This window comes from Cucurbita pepo, chromosome LG02 (assembly GCF_002806865.2).
Source record: "Cucurbita pepo subsp. pepo cultivar mu-cu-16 chromosome LG02, ASM280686v2, whole genome shotgun sequence".
In the NCBI taxonomy this organism is placed as follows: Eukaryota; Viridiplantae; Streptophyta; class Magnoliopsida; order Cucurbitales; family Cucurbitaceae; genus Cucurbita; species Cucurbita pepo.
The window spans coordinates 12,545,644-12,561,903 of record NC_036639.1 but is presented as its reverse complement, the minus strand read 5'-3'; the positions used below and the strand labels follow the sequence as shown (position 1 = coordinate 12,561,903).

Genomic DNA, 16,260 nt, shown 5'->3' with positions numbered 1-16,260 from the left:
TTCCAAAGTTTTTAAATATCTAAGACATGCAAGTAAAATGAATAGTGATCGATAGATACGAAGGGGAGGGTATAGAATGGAACTAGATGGATGCTTACATTAGTGGTTGAGGTGACAAGGGAGAATGTCGAGTCACAATCTAGAACATGCATGAAGTGATCGATTATTTCTCGTGAGTTAATTTAGGAAGAGAGATAGATAGGGCAACTACCTTTCGGGCCCTACCCAACCTATCTCGACTAACACCCCAGAACGATGAATTTGGAATAGTTAAATCTCTCCCGGATTCTATGAACCTAACTCATATCCTATCAAGTATTTTGGATTCTCTTCTATCCTCTTAGTAGCTTTCTTTTACAAACGGTTCACCTCAGTCGCTCTCCGTCCCTATGAATGGAAAGATGCCTAACTTTTTCTTCTCTTCCTTTTTCTCGTGAGCTAATTGAGTAAAAAACCATATAGTTTAGGGATGAACAAGGAACTATATTCTCTTTATCGTTCGACGGTAGGAATAGGTGGAAGTGAGACCCGAAACAGGGAAGGAGCATTGAACCGCTGCTAGCTTGCATAATGAGTAAGCTCAAAGATGACAATATCGGCTAGCAATGTGTTTGGGCTGTTACAAAAAGCTAGCGAAAATTCCTCTTCACCTTCAAAATTGTGCGGGACTCTATATCTCGACCGACGCCGAACCAACTACTTTTGGGGCCCTACCCAACCTATCTCGTCCAACACCCCTCTCCCGAGATCTACGAACCTAACTCATTAGGGATTAGGGATTCTCTTTTATCCTCTTAATAGCTTTCTTTTACAAACAGTCTACCTCAGTCACTCTCCAAGATGCCTAACTTTTTTTTTATGCTACCAAAGATTAATAAGAACCATTGAAACTAAAGTTGGGAGATTCTAAGAGCTTCCATATAAACTCTCCAATTTGGCTTCTCATAAATCCATATTTTCATTACAAAATGGCTAAGTTTCCCAAGTCTCTGTTGATGTTAAAGTACAGTCTCTGCTGAGAAATTCTATGGTTTATTGAAAGAGATTGTTCGTTCTTGAAAGAGACGTCTTTTTTCTTCCTATCTTACTCAAATATCGGGACAACAAATCGTATTTTTGCAACACTGTTGATTGCATCGAGATAAACTTTAAAGAATATCACGATATTGTACCACATATCCCATCATGATATGTAAATAGAGACGAAATAATGACTCGATTCAAAACTAAATTTGTATGGTTGCAACGACGTGTATAAAGGCATGTTGTCCTACGTCGGGGCGTACTTACGATAGCTAACAAAGGTGCTGTAACAATCCGAGCCCACCGCTAGTAGATATTGTTTGTTTTGGCCTGTTACGTATCGTCGTCGGCCTCACGGTTTTAAAACGCGCTACTAGGGAAAGGTTTCCACGCCCTTATAAAAAATGATTTGTTCCCCTCTCCAACTAATGTGGGACCTCACAATCCACCCTCCTAGGGGCCAACGTCCTCGTTGTCTGGCTCTGATACCACTTGTAACAACCCAAGCCCACTGTTAGTAGATATTGTCCCTTTTAGCCTGTTACGTATTGTTGTTAGCTCTACGGTTTTAAAACGCTTCTACTAGGAAGAGTTTTCCACACCCTTATAAAGAATGCTTCGTTCCCCTCTCCATATTTCAGAGCTCCTGTTGGTTGGAGAAGGGAACGAAGCATAACCTTTATAAGAGTGTGGAAACCTCTCCCTAGTAGACTCATTTTAAACCCGTGAAGCTGACGACTATACGTAACGGGTTTTTGTTAGCGGTGAACTTGGGCTATTACAAATGGTATCACAACCAAGTCATCGAGGCAGTGTGCCAATAAAAATGTTGGGTCCTCAAGGGAAGTGGATTGGTATAAGAACCAAGTCATCGGGGCAGCGGACCAACGAAGACGTTAGGTCCCCAAGAGGGGTGGATTGAGAGATCCTACATTAGTCATCGCGACAATATACCAACGAGGATGTTGGGTCCCTAAGGGGGTGGATTGAGAGATCTCACATTAGAGTTGGATTAGTATCAGAACCAAGTCATGGGGGCAGTAGACCAGCGAGGACATTAAGTCCCTATGAGAGATCCTACATTAGTCATCGCGACAGTGTGTCAACGAGGACATTGGATCCCTAAGGGGGTGGATTGAGAGATCCCACATTAGAGTCGAATTGGTATTAGAACCAAGTCATCGGGGCAGTGGCCAGCGAGGAGATTAGGTCCCCAAGAGGGTGGATTGAGAGATCCCACATTAGTTATCGAGGCAGTATGCCAACAAGGACATTGAGTCTCGAAAAGGGTGGATTAAAAGATCCCATATTAAAGAGTGAAGACCTTTTTTGTTGGAGGGAACGAAGCATTCCTTATAAGGATGTGAAAACTACTCCCTGACAGACACACTTTAAAATTGTGAGGCTTTCTCTATTATAAACAAACAAACATTTCAGGGAGGTAATGTTGATTGGATTGAGCTAACAAACAAACAAATTACATTATTTTACACAACTTGCAGATCTACAACAGATAAGAACACTATAAACTTGATTTAAAATACATTCAGTGGCAAAAAAAAGTGTTCATCATGACCTGCCACAACAGTGTTAAAAAATGTTAAAAAGTTGGCCACATTATTGAGTGGCAGTTCAAATCATTCCTAAAATAATCACCCAAATTCACTATAAAACACTTCTATTAGCCTCAACTTGTTGTCACCTCAAAACAAAATGAGCCAAACTGATAGCATTTGGGCAAAGTTTCCAGTGAAGTCTCCACCTGACAAGTTCTATGGCTTCTACAGGAACCATGTGGGGGATTTGATCGATCTGTTCCCTCAGTATTTCAGCAGCATTCAGTTTGTGGAAGGCGAAAAGTACTCTCCCGACAGCGTTATACGGTTCAATTACCGCTTCGGTAAGAAACTATCTACGTTATTATTTAGTTTCTATTTTAGCCTCGAAACTTTTAAAAACATAACGGGTTCTCTTCTTTGAATACGAACGAACGAACGAACGAACGAACAGGCAGTCAATTATTATCAGCAAATATAAAGATCAAAGCTGTGGATGATGTGAAGAAATCGTTGGTTTATAAAGTTATTGAAGGAGATATTCTAAAGCATTACAAAGTGTTTGAATTAAGAATTGAAGCTGTTAATGGAGGGATAAGCAAAGGAGGAGGTGGGAGCTTTGCAAAATGGAGCATTGTGTTTGAAAAGGCAAATGAAAATGTGGGAGCGCCACAAGGCTACCTGGAATGGTTTGTTGAGGTTTCCAAAGGCGTTGATGCTTACTTATCCAAGAACAAGAACTAAAACTCTAAAACAATCAAGTGAGCTAAACTCTTGGCTATGTATCAACTTGGTTTGTTCTTAAATAAGAAATTATGCATGAACTATTAAAACATCGTATCTTTACAACGTTGTTGATTCTATCGAGATAAACTTCAAAAAATATCACAATATCTCATCCTGATATGTAAATAGAGACGTACAAGTAGTGACTCGATCCAAAACTAAATTCGTATGGTTGCAACGACATGGATGAAGGCATGTTGTTCGTAGGTTGCGGGCACACTTACGATAGCTAACAAAGGTGTTGTAATAGTCCAAACCCAACGCTAGTAGATATTGTCCACTTTGGCTTGTTACGTCTCGTTGTTAGCCTCACGATTTTAAAATGCGTATACTAAAGAGAGATTTCCACACCCTTGTAAGGAATGTTTCGTTTCCCTCTCCAACTAATGTGGGATCTCACAATCCTCCCCCTTAGGGGACCAGCGTCCTTATTGGCACAACGCCTGATGTCTGGCTTTGATACCATCTGTAACAGCCCAAGTCCACTACTAGTAGATATTGCCTGTTTTGGCTCGTTACGTATCGGCGTCAGCCTGACGGTCTTAAAACGCGTCTACTAGGGAGAGGTTTTCACACCCTTATAGGGAATGCTTCATTCCCCTCTCTAACCAGTGGGATCTCACAATCCACCCTGAGGATAGTATCCTAGCTGACACAACGCTCGATGTCTTGCTTTGATATCATTTGTAACAGCCCAAGTCCACTACGGGTAAATATTGTCCGTTTCGGCTCGTTACGTATCACTGTCAGCCTCACGGTTTTAAAACACGTCTACTAGGGAGAGGTTTCTACACCCTTGTAAGAAATGCTTTGTTCCCCTCTCAAACCAATGTGGGATCTCACAATCCTCCCCCTTAAGGGCCAGCATCCTTGTTGGCACAACACCCGATGTATGGCTCTGATACCATCTGTAACAGCTCGAGTCCACCGCTAGTAGATATTACCCGCTTTGGCTCGAGTCCACCGCTTTGGCTCATTATAGGGAATGCTTCGTTCCCCTCTCCAACCAGTGGGATCTCACAATCCACCCCCTTTAGGGGCCAACATCCTCGTTGGCACAACACCCGATGTCTTGCTTAGATACCATTTGTAACAGCCCAAGTCCACCCCTGGTAGATATTGTCCGTTTTGGCTCGTTATGTATCGCCGTCAACCTCAAAATTTTAAAATTCTTCAAATCTAGAACGGACAAAATTTTAACATTTTAAAACAACTCCACCCACACTCATACCACAAAATGGGAAATATGGTAAGCAAATAAACATCTTTTAAGAGTGCGAACTCCATTACTCAACAGTGCCCATAACAATCCAACAACAAAAACAAAAGTGATTTCATATTCTATTTCAAACACATTCTATCTCACTTACAAATTTTAAAAAATACTCTTGCTATTATGTGTTTCTTATATTTTAGAGCTCCCACTTTAGTTCGAGAGGGGATGAAGCATAGCCCTCACAAAGATGTGGAAACCTCTCCCGAGCAACTTGTTTTAAAATCGTGAAGCTGACGGGTATACGTAACAGGCTAAAACAGACAATATCTGTTAGCGGTGGACTTGGGTTGTTACAAATGGTATAAGAACCTGTTATCGGTCGGTGTGCCCGCGAGAACGTTGGGTCTCCAAGAGGGCTCAATCCCCACATTGGAGAATGTGGAAACCTCTCTTTGTTGGTGGTGGACTTAGACAGTTACATATAGTATCACAACCAGCCATCGAGCGTGTGCTAGCGAGGATGCTGGGTCCCAAGGAGACTCAATCCCCACATTGGAGAGTGTGGAAACCTCTCTCTGTTAGTAGTGGATTTGAACTGTTACAAATGGTATCACAACCTGTCATCGGGCAGTGTGCTCGTGAGAACGCTTGGTTCACAAGGGGCTCAATCCCTATATTTGAAGAGTGTGGAAACCTCTCTCTGTTAATGGTGGACTTGGACTGTTACAAATGGTATCAGAACCCGCGTCGGGCGGTGTGCCCCGCGGGAATGCTGAGTCCCTAAGGGGGCTCAATCCCCACATTGGAGAGTGTGGAAACCTCTCTCTGTTAGCGGTGGACTTGAACTATTACAAATGGTATCACAACCCGTCATCGAACGGTGTGCCCCCGAGAATGCTTGGTTCACAAGGGGGCTCAATCCCCACATTTGGAGAGTGTGGAAACCTCTCTCTGTTAGCGGTAGACTTGGACTGTTACAAATGGTATCAGAATCCGTCATCAAGCAGTGTGCCCAGAAGAACGTTGGGTCCCCAAGGGGGCTCAATCCCCACATTGGAGAGTGTGGAAACCTCTCTCTGTTAGCGGTGGACTTGGAAGGTCACAAATGGTATCACAATCAATCATCAAGCGGTGTGCCAGCGAGGACGCCAGGTCCCCAAGAGGGCTCAATCACTACATTGGAGAGTGTGGAAACGGTTAAATAAAAGCCTGCGGTTTTTTAGCTTTTACACGTTTTTACTTCGTTGGTTGAATATTTTCTTTTGACTATTTGACATACACATACACTGTAATAGATTACCATTTTTTTAGGGGTCATTTGGAAGGAAGTGGCACAGATTTAGTTGACCAGTTTGGGCCATTTTTAGGGTAGAGGTTGCTCTGATGAAGTCTCCACCTGAGAAGTTCTATGGCTTCATCAGGAACCATATGGTGGATTTGGTCCATATTTTCCCCGAGTATTACAGCAGCATTCAGCTTGTGAAAGACGAAAGTTTCTCTCCCGACAGCGTTTTACAGTTCAAATACCGTTTCGGTTAGAGACTATCTACGTTACCGTTTAGTTTCATTTTAGTTTCTATTTTAGTCTCGAAATTTTTAAAAACATAATGGGATTTCTTTTCCTTGAATACGAACGAAAAGTATGTTTTTCTCGAAACTTTATCTTTCGGGCTTCCTCTCATGGTTTTTAAACTGCGTCTGGTAGGGAAAAATATGTTTTTAAACTGCGTCTGGTTGGGATTCTCTTCTATCCTCTTAATAGCTTTCTTTTACAAAGCGCTTTCCGTCTTATGAAAAGGAAGATGCCTAACTTTTTTTTTTTTTTTTTTTTTTTTTTNATGCTTTAAGAACAAGAGAAACTAAAGATGAAGAATCGGGAGTGGTCACATCTGAGATTCCACATTCGTTGGAGAGGAAAACAAATCATTCTTTACAAGAGTGTGGAAAACCTCTCCCTAACCGATGTGTTTTAAAATCGTGAGGCTAATGACGATACGTAATGGGTCAAAATGGACAATATCGGTTAGTGGTGGGCTTGGGTTGTTATAAATGGTATCAAAGCCAGACATGAGGCAGTGTGCCAATGAGGACACTAGCCCAAGGGGGTGGAGCGTGAGATACCATATCAGTTGGAGAGGAGAACAAAACATTCGTTATAAAGATATGGAAAACCTCTCCCTAACAGACACATTTTTAAACCGTGAGACTGACAATAATACGTAACATACCAAAGTGGATAATATCTATTAGTGGTAGCTAGGGCTGTTGTTGGGAGGGAGTCGCACATTAGCTAATTGAGGGAATGATCATGTGTTTATAAATAAACTTCATTGGTACGAGGCCTTTTGGGAAAATCCTGAGCAAAACCATAAGAGGAGACATACTGAACCAATATAAGTTATTCAGGTCGAAGTTTCGAGCCATCAACGACGGACAAAACGGAGGCGCCACCGTGAATTGGTCGATCGAGTACGAGAAGGCCAACGAGAACATCCCGCCCCCAAAAACTTACCTGGATTTTTCTTCTAAGATCTCAACTGGAGTTGATGCTTACCTTGCTGTCCACTGATAAACCAGGCCTTTGGTGTGTGCTATGTTGAATAAAGGGAGCAATTGTTGGTCACACTCATTGCTCTTCCCCATGTCTATGCATATATCTATGTATTGTTGTGCATGTTTCCTTTCACCTTCCAGAAATGTTTGAAGTTTTTAGTTGAATTCCAAGAATAAAAATAAGTTTTATTAATTATAGTCTCGTTCGAAATCTCACATCAATTTGACAGAAACGAGTGCTAGTAAGGATGCTCAGTCTCAAAGAGATTCTGAAATCCCACTTTAGATCAAGAGAGGAACGAGTGGCAACAAGACACTGGGTCCCAAAAGAGGTGAATTGTGAGGTCCCACATTCATTCGAGAATGAAACGAAACATTATTTTAAGGGTGTGGAAATCTCAGCTAGTAGAGGGTAAATTGTAAGATCTTACATCTGTACGACTAATCAATTAAAAATCTTAGATAATATTTTAAAAAATAAAATATTTACGAATACGCTCGACCAAATTAAATAATAATTCCTTTTTTTTTTTTTTGTGAGACTTCAATTTCATAATAATTACTATAGATATAAATTTATTGCTAGGTGCCTAGAAAATACTTGAATTTAAATAAAAATCATTTTTAATATTTTTAAAAAATATATTTTTTAAACTTTTTAAACTTTTATTTTTTTTACGAGGTATTAAATATTTTGTAAATATCATTAAAATTTTATAATTTATACGTATTTTGTATAATTTAGTATAAATTTATTAAATTTTTTATAATTTTAAAATTTATTGAATCAATTTTTTCGGAAACAGCATTAATTTAATTCACGCGGGAAAAAGGTCACAATCAAGTGCGCTCAGGACCACGGAAACTTGATTTTGAAAAGGGCAGCCAATGACCTGCCCGGCCTGCCACTTAATTTGTGAACAATGTCTTATGGATCTCACCCTCCAATGTGACGTGGCATAATTTTAATGGTTGTGGATCAACTTTGAGTCTAAATCATTTAAATAAATAAAAAAAACCTATCAAATAAATATATAATAATAAGTGGTAAACTTAATGCCCTAATTTTTGTGACTCGTATTATGCGGTTTCGTTGGGTTGGTTCGTGATTTGATTTTATCGGTTATTTGAATTTTATTTATCTCTCGAACATATTAGTTAATACGTTGAATTATTATTTGATATCAATTAATATAAATTTTTTACGCATTCATTTCTTAAGATCTAAATACTCGATCTGCTATCTCGAAGATTTCCGTGGAAGCTAACGCAGTTAATGAGACAATGTTCCCAGTAATTCACACGGTATTCTTCAACTTGTAGAATCAAACAAATTTCCAAAGTTAATAAATATCCGAGTAAAATGGATAGCGATGAATAGATACGAAGGGGAGGACAGGGTATAGAAAATGAAACTAGATGAAGGCTTTCATTAGCGAGAAAGTATCTCGAGAAAGGGTGGAAGAGAGATAGATGGAGGATCTACCTTTGGGGCCCTACTGTCAGGAATCACGACTCTCCACAATGGTATCATATTGTCCACTTTGAAAAACATAAGCTCTCCTGAGCTTGTTTTGGACTTCCTCGGAACACCTCATATCAATAAAAATAGTATTCCTCACTTATAAACTCATATCAATGTTTAGATTTAGGAATGTCCAACCAAAAGCAGATCCATAGGAAGCAGTTAAACAAGTAATATCATACTACTGAGTCTAAACATAAATGGGGTTGGAACCTTAATGACAAACTAGTTGTAGAGGTCATATTCATCAGCCCCACCAGCTGAAGTTGCAAATGGGTCAGATACAGTCGGTCCCGAGTTCTGTTCCGAGACCGGTACTTATACCCAACCCACTGCTAAAAGGTTTCCACACTCTCTAATGTGGGAATTGAGCCCCGACTGATGACAAGTTCTTATACCATTTGTAACAGCTCAAACCTACGAGAAAGGTTTCCACACTCTCCAATGTGGGGACTCCATATTCTTGCAGGCCGTACACGAGAATGCGTATTTTTTTTTTTTATATTTTTAAAGTTGAGTGAGATATTGAATTTGTTTGAAATAAAATATAAAATAAGTTGTGTTTCCATTGGACTGTCATGGGCACTATTGATAAAAGATGTTTATTTGCTTAACACGTACCCAACTTATCTCGACGAGTACTCTAAAATAGCAAATTTGGAATAGTTAAATCTCTCCCGAGTTCTACGAACACGAGAACCGAGATTCTCTTCTAGCTTTCTTTTACAAAAATGGAAAGATGCCTAACTTTTTTTATATTTTTTTTATGCTACAAAAGATTATAAGAACCATAGAAACTAAAGATGAAGAATTTGAAGTGGTCACATAAACAAGTTGCGAGATTCTAAGAGCTTCCATATAAGCTCTCCAATTTGGCTTCTCCAAAATGCATATTTTCATTACAAAATGGCTCAAATTTCCCAAGTCTCTGCTGATGTTAAAATACAATCTTCAGCTGACAAATTCTATGCTTTCTTTAGGCACAAAATGCACCATTTGCCTCAAATATTCTCTAAGAATCTCCACAGCTTTGAGTTCCTTGAAGGAAATGACTTCACTCCTGGCTCCCTCATGCACTGGTCTTACGACATTGGTACGACTTCGTTCGCTTTTGTGTTTTTGTTTTTGAAAATTAAGCTTATAAATACTCGTTTGTTTCTTCGTTCGGTTAGTTGGGCCGGCTAAAATGAAGGCAAAAGTGGCCGATGTCGATGAAGAAAACAAGTCGATCACGTACGAAGCTGTTGAAGGAGACATATTGAGCCAATACACCTTATTAAGGTCGAAGTTCCGAGCCTACGACGACGTAGAAAACGGAGGTGCCATCGTGAATTGGTCGTTCGAGTTCGAGAAAGCCAACGAGAACATCCCGTCCCCTGAAGCTTACCTGGAATTTGTTTCTAAGATCTCAATTGGACTTGATGCTTACCTTGCTGTTAACTGATGAACAACAAGGCCATTGGCATTGTGCTATGAATAAAGGGAGCCATTGTTGATTGCTTCCCCATCTCTATGTATCTCTATTTATTGTTATGCATTTTACTTTGACTTTCCATAAATATTTGACTTTTTAGTTGAAGTCTAAGAACAAAAACATGTTTTTAGCGATTATGGTCTTGTTTAATAACTATTTGACTTTCAATTTTTGAAAATTAAATTTAAAAGGGTTCGATACTACTTTTTACATTTTTTTTTCTTTAAAAAAACAAAACAATCGTATTTTAAAACGGGGTGAATTGCGCCCGTTTGAAATGCGGGTTGCGGATCATATTTAGGATTTAGGATTTTAGAAATAAATTTAGAAAAATGATTTAGGGATTTTAGGAATAAATGAACGGGTATAAATATCTCTCCATCCTACTTAGTTCATTATCACAAGAAATCACAATCACAGTAGTAGTTTCTACAGAGTGTTTTGTAAATCTCTTCTTGATTGATTTTAATAAAATGTGCGATTGTTTCCCACATAAAGTTGTGTTCAACAGACCCCATATCGATTCGAGAGGGGAATGAGCGGCATTGAGGACGCTAGACTACAAAAGGGGTGAATTGTGAGATCCCATGTCGGTTAGAGAGAAGAACGGAACATTTTTTTATAAGGGTGTGGAAACTTCTACGCGAAAAGGTGGATTGTGAGATCCCACGTCCATTGGATAAGGAAAAGAAACAATGAAAACCTCTTCCTAGAAAATTGCTTCACACACGACCACATTTAATAATATTTTGTTGTGAAATTTCAATTTCATAATAATTACTATTAAATACAGATATAAATTTATTGCTTAAGTGCCTGGAAAATATCTCAATTAAAAAAAAAAAAAAAAAAAACTTATGATTTAAAAAATATTACAAAATTACCATATAAGTAGTTTTTAATATTTGGTGAATATCATACAAATTTATAATTTATAAGTATTTTATATAATTTAGCATAAATTTATTAAATTTTCTATACTGCATTAATTTTAAAATTTATTGAAGCAATTTTTTCGAAAAAGGAGAAAATAAAAACTTTCCGAAATAGCATTAATTTAATTCACGCGGGAAAAAGGTCACAATCAGGTGCACTCAGGACCACGGAAACTTGATTTTGAAAAGGGCAGCTCAATGACCTGCCCGGCCTGCCACTTACTTAATTTGTGACCAATGTCTTGCGGATCTCACTCTCGCAACGTGGCAGAATTTTAATGGTTGTGGATCAACGTTGAGTCTAAATCATTGTAGAAAAAAAAAAAATAATAATAAACCTATTAAATAAATATATAATAATAAGTGGTAAATTTAATGCCCTAATTTTTTGTGGCTCCAGTATTTTAAAGTTTGGTTGGATTGGTTCGTAATTTAATTTTATCCGTTATTTAAAATTTATTTATCTCTCGAACATATTAGTTAATACATTGTTATTATTCAATATCAATTAATATAAATCTTATATGCACGTTAGATTCTTGTGAAAGCTAACACAGTTAATGTGATTGAGCTATCGAGAACATTGTACCTATAAATAAATAAAATTGACCCATAATTAATTTTAACAAAATAAATTGCTATATATATTTTATCCATTTTTATTATTTTTATTTATTTTAACGAAAAATATTGATAAAAATTAAGTTTTTTCCACTAAAATTTTAAAATAACTAATAACGGTTGGAAAAATAATAATAAGAAATAAATAGTAGTTAATACTCTAACATTCGTACACTGCCACTTACCCGATCACCGCCTGCAATAGCGCGAGGAAACCGCGTGGAAGGTTTCGATTCCCTCTCTCTATATATATCTCTAGCAAATCTCTCGATCGGGAAGGAAGAAAATCGGAAAAGTGTTTTTGTTTTGAATTTTGTTTTGAATTTTGTTTTTCTCTCTCTCAATTCAAATTTGATCTGTTTGATCCTTCGCGAAGCTTTTATGCCTATGGCGAAGACGTCGGTTTCAAATCCAAGCTCCCCAAATCCTGGAGGAGCGTTGGGCTCCATGGACGAGGTTATCATGGTCTTCAAGAAGTTTGATAAGAACGGCGATGGCAAGATTTCCATCAAGGAGCTCGCTGCCGCCCTTGGGGAACTTGGCGGTAAGATCTCCGATGATGAGATCCGCCGCATTATGTCGGAGATTGACAAGGACGGTAATGGATTCATCGACCTAGATGAGTTCGCCGAGTTTCATCAGAACTCTTCTTCTACTGGCGGAGGTAGCAAAGATCTGCAAGACGCTTTTGATCTGTACGATGTCGATAAGAACGGCCTAATCTCGGCCAAGGAGTTGCACTCTGTTCTCAAGCGCCTTGGTGAAAAATGTAGCCTCAAAGATTGTTGCCGGATGATCAGCTCCGTCGATGTTGACGGTGACGGCCATGTAAATTTCGAGGAGTTCAAGAAGATGATGACTCGCTCATAGTCGTCTTCGTTGGTAGAGGTAGTTTCAGAATGAAATCAAAATAGTTTAGAATTTTGAAGCAAAATCTGGTACTCTCAGTCGCTTGTTAGTGTACAGTTTGTGATTCTATATCTATCTGGCTTATCTCGATCATCCTCTTGCCATCTGTAACCGATTAGGGTACTAAAAAACAAATTATCCGATTCTAGATCTTAATCAGAGATCCTCTAGTTCTTAAAAAAAGAAAAAAATCAGTTAATATCTGTCTCTGATTGATTGAGATGCTCTGTTTCTGATAAGGATGAATTCAAAGTTCTCGCAGTAATTTTTAGAATCCGAAATTTGATGAAGCTATTGAAGAATTGAATGCTGTTTGTGCTGGTTGGATTGATTTCTAGCAATGATTTGGAAATAGTTTCAAAATTTGCATCAAATTGGCATGTAATTCAAAATTTAGCGATGAAAATTCCTTGCGTGATAGACTAAGCAAGTATATACCTCTATTCCCGAATCGTTTCAGTTATTCTGAATTTTGTTTTTAATCTTTCAAATTTCTCGAACACGTAGAATTTTTATGATGAAAAAGTTGAATCTCACAGATCTTGAATGATTATAAATTAGATAAAGAAAAGACAAGACTACTGTTGAACCACGGGGGAAGTATGGTCAAAGTTCTTGAGAGGTAATTGTGGAGGCGGTGTTGCTATGAGGCGAACACGGAGGGTTGTTTGGACATCGGCGGTTTGTGGGAGCGGTGATAGGGACATTGCTTCGTCGTTAGGTTAAAGCATGAGTGAGGCATAGAGGGTAGGGCATGTACCTTGCCTTTTAAGCTCCCTTTGCGTGCTTGCTTCTTTCTCGAGGCCCAATCCCACCTTTCTAGTTGTCACTAATGTTTCTTTGTTTTCAATAATTAAAATTATTATTTGATTACTCTATAGGTTGTCAAGAATATATATATATATATATATATATATATATATAAACAATGAGTTAAAACAAGCAAGAGACTCCTATTGATGCAAAATTGGGGTTTCAATGGTAGGAATAAGTGGGAGTGAGACCCGAAACAGAGAAGGAATTGATGCAAAAGCAATGTAGCTTGAACCACTGCTTACTTGCATAACGAGTGAGTCGGAAAAGGGAAAGAGCTAGCTGACAATTCTGCATTTTTTTTAACAAACAATCAAGAAATTCACCTTCACCCTTGAAATTGTGTGGGGGAAAGGGTGGAAGAGAGATAGATGGGCAACTACCAACACCCCAGGACAACGAATTGGAATCTCTCTCAAGTTCTACTCAAATATGAATTCCGCGTGGAGAAGGCTTGCATTAGGCACTGCAGCCAACCGCTTCAATTCCATCTTCCACCCTGATATATGGCAAACGTATCCGAGGGGGCAAACTCTCTGTGCGAAGGTTGCAGACTCGTGTTCCCATTCTTCCCAATTTTAGAAATTGGGGTTGAGGTTGCAGACTCGTATTTCATGTTTAGAAAGATAGACGATGAAGAAAAAAAATTGTCTTCTCTAGGCTTTTCCTTTTCGGACTTTCTCTCAAGGCTTTAAAACACGTCTACTAGGATAAGGTTTCCACACCATTATAAAGAGTATTTCATTCTCCTCCCTAAACAATATGGAAGTCTCACAAATATTTTAAAGAACTCACTCAATCAAACAAAGATCGAACGGTGTAACTTCAACCATTCAAACTCTCACTCCAAACATCGAAGAGAAATATAACTTAATATTATTATTATTTATTTTAGGTCTATAACCGTGTAGAACCAGGAATACCAATCCATTTCAATTGCAGCTCAACTTCCCCACATTCCACATTTCTTAGCCTTACAAACATTTTTTGAGTAACTTCTCCATTTTCCCAAACGATGTAACTTTCTTCCGACAAACAATTGCTCTTACTTGGTTGAATCGTTCTTACGATGGTTCCATTTGAAAGGTTGTTTAGTTTCATCTTAACAACTTCCACGAACGGACGAGCATCGATCTCCGCATCGCCCATCTTATCATCTAGTGAGAACCGGTCCTTATCGTATACAAACTGTACAAATGAATCAAAACAACAACGTTATCAAACCATCATTTCATAGAGTACATGTGAAAAAAAAAAAAAAAAAAGTTGGGCAATGTATTTCTTGCCATGGTGATCGGAAGATTTGGATCTTCGATTGATAGAGTTAGATCTTCGTTCCACTGCGGGTTAGTATTTTGCTTCACAGCTCGAGTCTTCAACTTCTGTAGTATGCACGAAAATTCAAATTTAACAAAAAATACTCAAAACTGTAAATGTAATCGAACAAATAGACCGATCGAAAAAGGAGAAAAGACCAATTTGCCCATCTTCAAAATAACATAAGGATCACTGCTATAAACATCTCTTATAGCAAGATTGATTCCTCTACACACATGAATTCTAAGTAGTCCCATCCAATTCTCCATCTTTCAAACCTCAATGGTTCTTCTTAACCTCTAACAATAAATAATATAGAGATTTGTGACCCTCTTTTTCTGTGGGCTATCAATTTCTTAATTTGGCTCATTTAAATTTGTATTTTATATTTTTTCGACCGTCAAATGAAGATTTAAATATTTGATTTTTATAACGAGAGTCTAATATTTTTATGAGTCGAGTTAGAATTAGATTTCACGCTTGTCTGATATTAAAAATATATATATAATTAATTAATTAGTTTAAGTTTTTGGGTTTAGCAGCGAGAGTTACCGTGGTATTATTGGAACATGGTAAGTTTCAAAATCGAATCTTAATCGAGTCATTTTCTTACTTGTTAGGTTTCGTGTTAATTTTCTTAACTCTTAAGTTATGTTCGTGTTAATATTCAACTTGAAATGTTGACTTGTCGTCAATCTCTCATTTTAATACAACGTGTCGTAATGAATATAAAATATTATAAAATCTTATTATGGTATGCAATAACCTACTATATATATATACATATATATTATAAAAAAAAATAATAATATTTGATCAACAAGAATCATTTAAGGTAAGATGTTGACTTGTCGTCAATCTCTCATTATTATTATGGTATGCAATAACCTACTATATGTTGACTTGTCGTCAATCTCTCATTTCTTGCGTTGAGATATTTGATCAACAAGAATCATTCAAGCTAGACATGATCGATCTTTGAGATATTCGATGAACAAGGTAATTCAAATCTTACTTCCCTTGTAGTGATTCTTTATCTTATCAAAGCCACTTCATCTATACTATGACTTCATCATTTCACTTAAAAGTGTAAGATGACATTAATCTACAAGACGATTACTAAAGCGTTATCAAAGTTTAACCCACGAGACAAAAAACTCGTGGTAAATTATACCAACAACGATCACGAGATTTTATTTAATATTATTTTGAAATGAAATTGTTCATGGTGGGGCCCATCTAATTGATTGAGATAGGCCTCACGGGTTGAATAATGCAAATAAACTTAATAAATTATTCAATATTCAATGAAACAATATAACATTTTAAAAAATAATTAAGAGATAACATTTAAAAAAATTAAGAAAAAAAATTAATTAAAATAATCACATTATTAGTTAAATTTGTTACATAAAAATGTATGTCACCCAATAAATAAATTTTTATTAAATTAGAAAAACTCGATTAAAAATATTAAAATTACAAATTGGTCCCTTTTCTTATCATCAAAGTGTCGGCAAGGTAGCGAAGGC

The 16,260-nt window shown here is 37.5% G+C and overlaps 4 protein-coding genes across 4 annotated transcripts; 3 read left to right on the top strand and 1 right to left on the bottom strand.

Moving 5' to 3' along the window:
• Positions 1-2,726: 2,726 nt before the first annotated feature.
• LOC111787834 (MLP-like protein 34) lies at positions 2,727-3,406 on the top strand. The gene is made up of 2 exons (XM_023667893.1): positions 2,727-2,923; positions 3,034-3,406. The coding sequence occupies exons 1-2, from the start codon at positions 2,737-2,739 to the stop codon at positions 3,321-3,323; spliced, it is 477 nt and encodes a 158-aa protein (XP_023523661.1). The 5' UTR covers positions 2,727-2,736; the 3' UTR covers positions 3,324-3,406.
• Positions 3,407-9,526: 6,120 nt separating this feature from the next.
• Positions 9,527-10,267, top strand: LOC111788565 (MLP-like protein 34). The gene is made up of 2 exons (XM_023668936.1): positions 9,527-9,752; positions 9,832-10,267. The coding sequence occupies exons 1-2, from the start codon at positions 9,566-9,568 to the stop codon at positions 10,101-10,103; spliced, it is 459 nt and encodes a 152-aa protein (XP_023524704.1). The 5' UTR covers positions 9,527-9,565; the 3' UTR covers positions 10,104-10,267.
• A 1,623-nt stretch (positions 10,268-11,890) lies between these two features.
• Positions 11,891-12,902, top strand: LOC111788564 (probable calcium-binding protein CML23). The gene has a single exon (XM_023668935.1). It carries the CDS (start codon positions 12,071-12,073, stop codon positions 12,557-12,559), a length of 489 nt encoding a protein of 162 aa, XP_023524703.1. The 5' UTR covers positions 11,891-12,070; the 3' UTR covers positions 12,560-12,902.
• Positions 12,903-14,264: 1,362 nt separating this feature from the next.
• LOC111788567 (protein C2-DOMAIN ABA-RELATED 3-like) lies at positions 14,265-15,000 on the bottom strand. Its single transcript, XM_023668937.1, has 3 exons — positions 14,887-15,000; positions 14,698-14,793; positions 14,265-14,599 (listed from the first exon to the last, which is right to left on the bottom strand). Exons 1-3 carry the CDS (start codon positions 14,995-14,997, stop codon positions 14,309-14,311), a joined length of 498 nt encoding a protein of 165 aa, XP_023524705.1. The 5' UTR covers positions 14,998-15,000; the 3' UTR covers positions 14,265-14,308.
• Between the last annotated feature and the right edge of the window lie 1,260 nt (positions 15,001-16,260).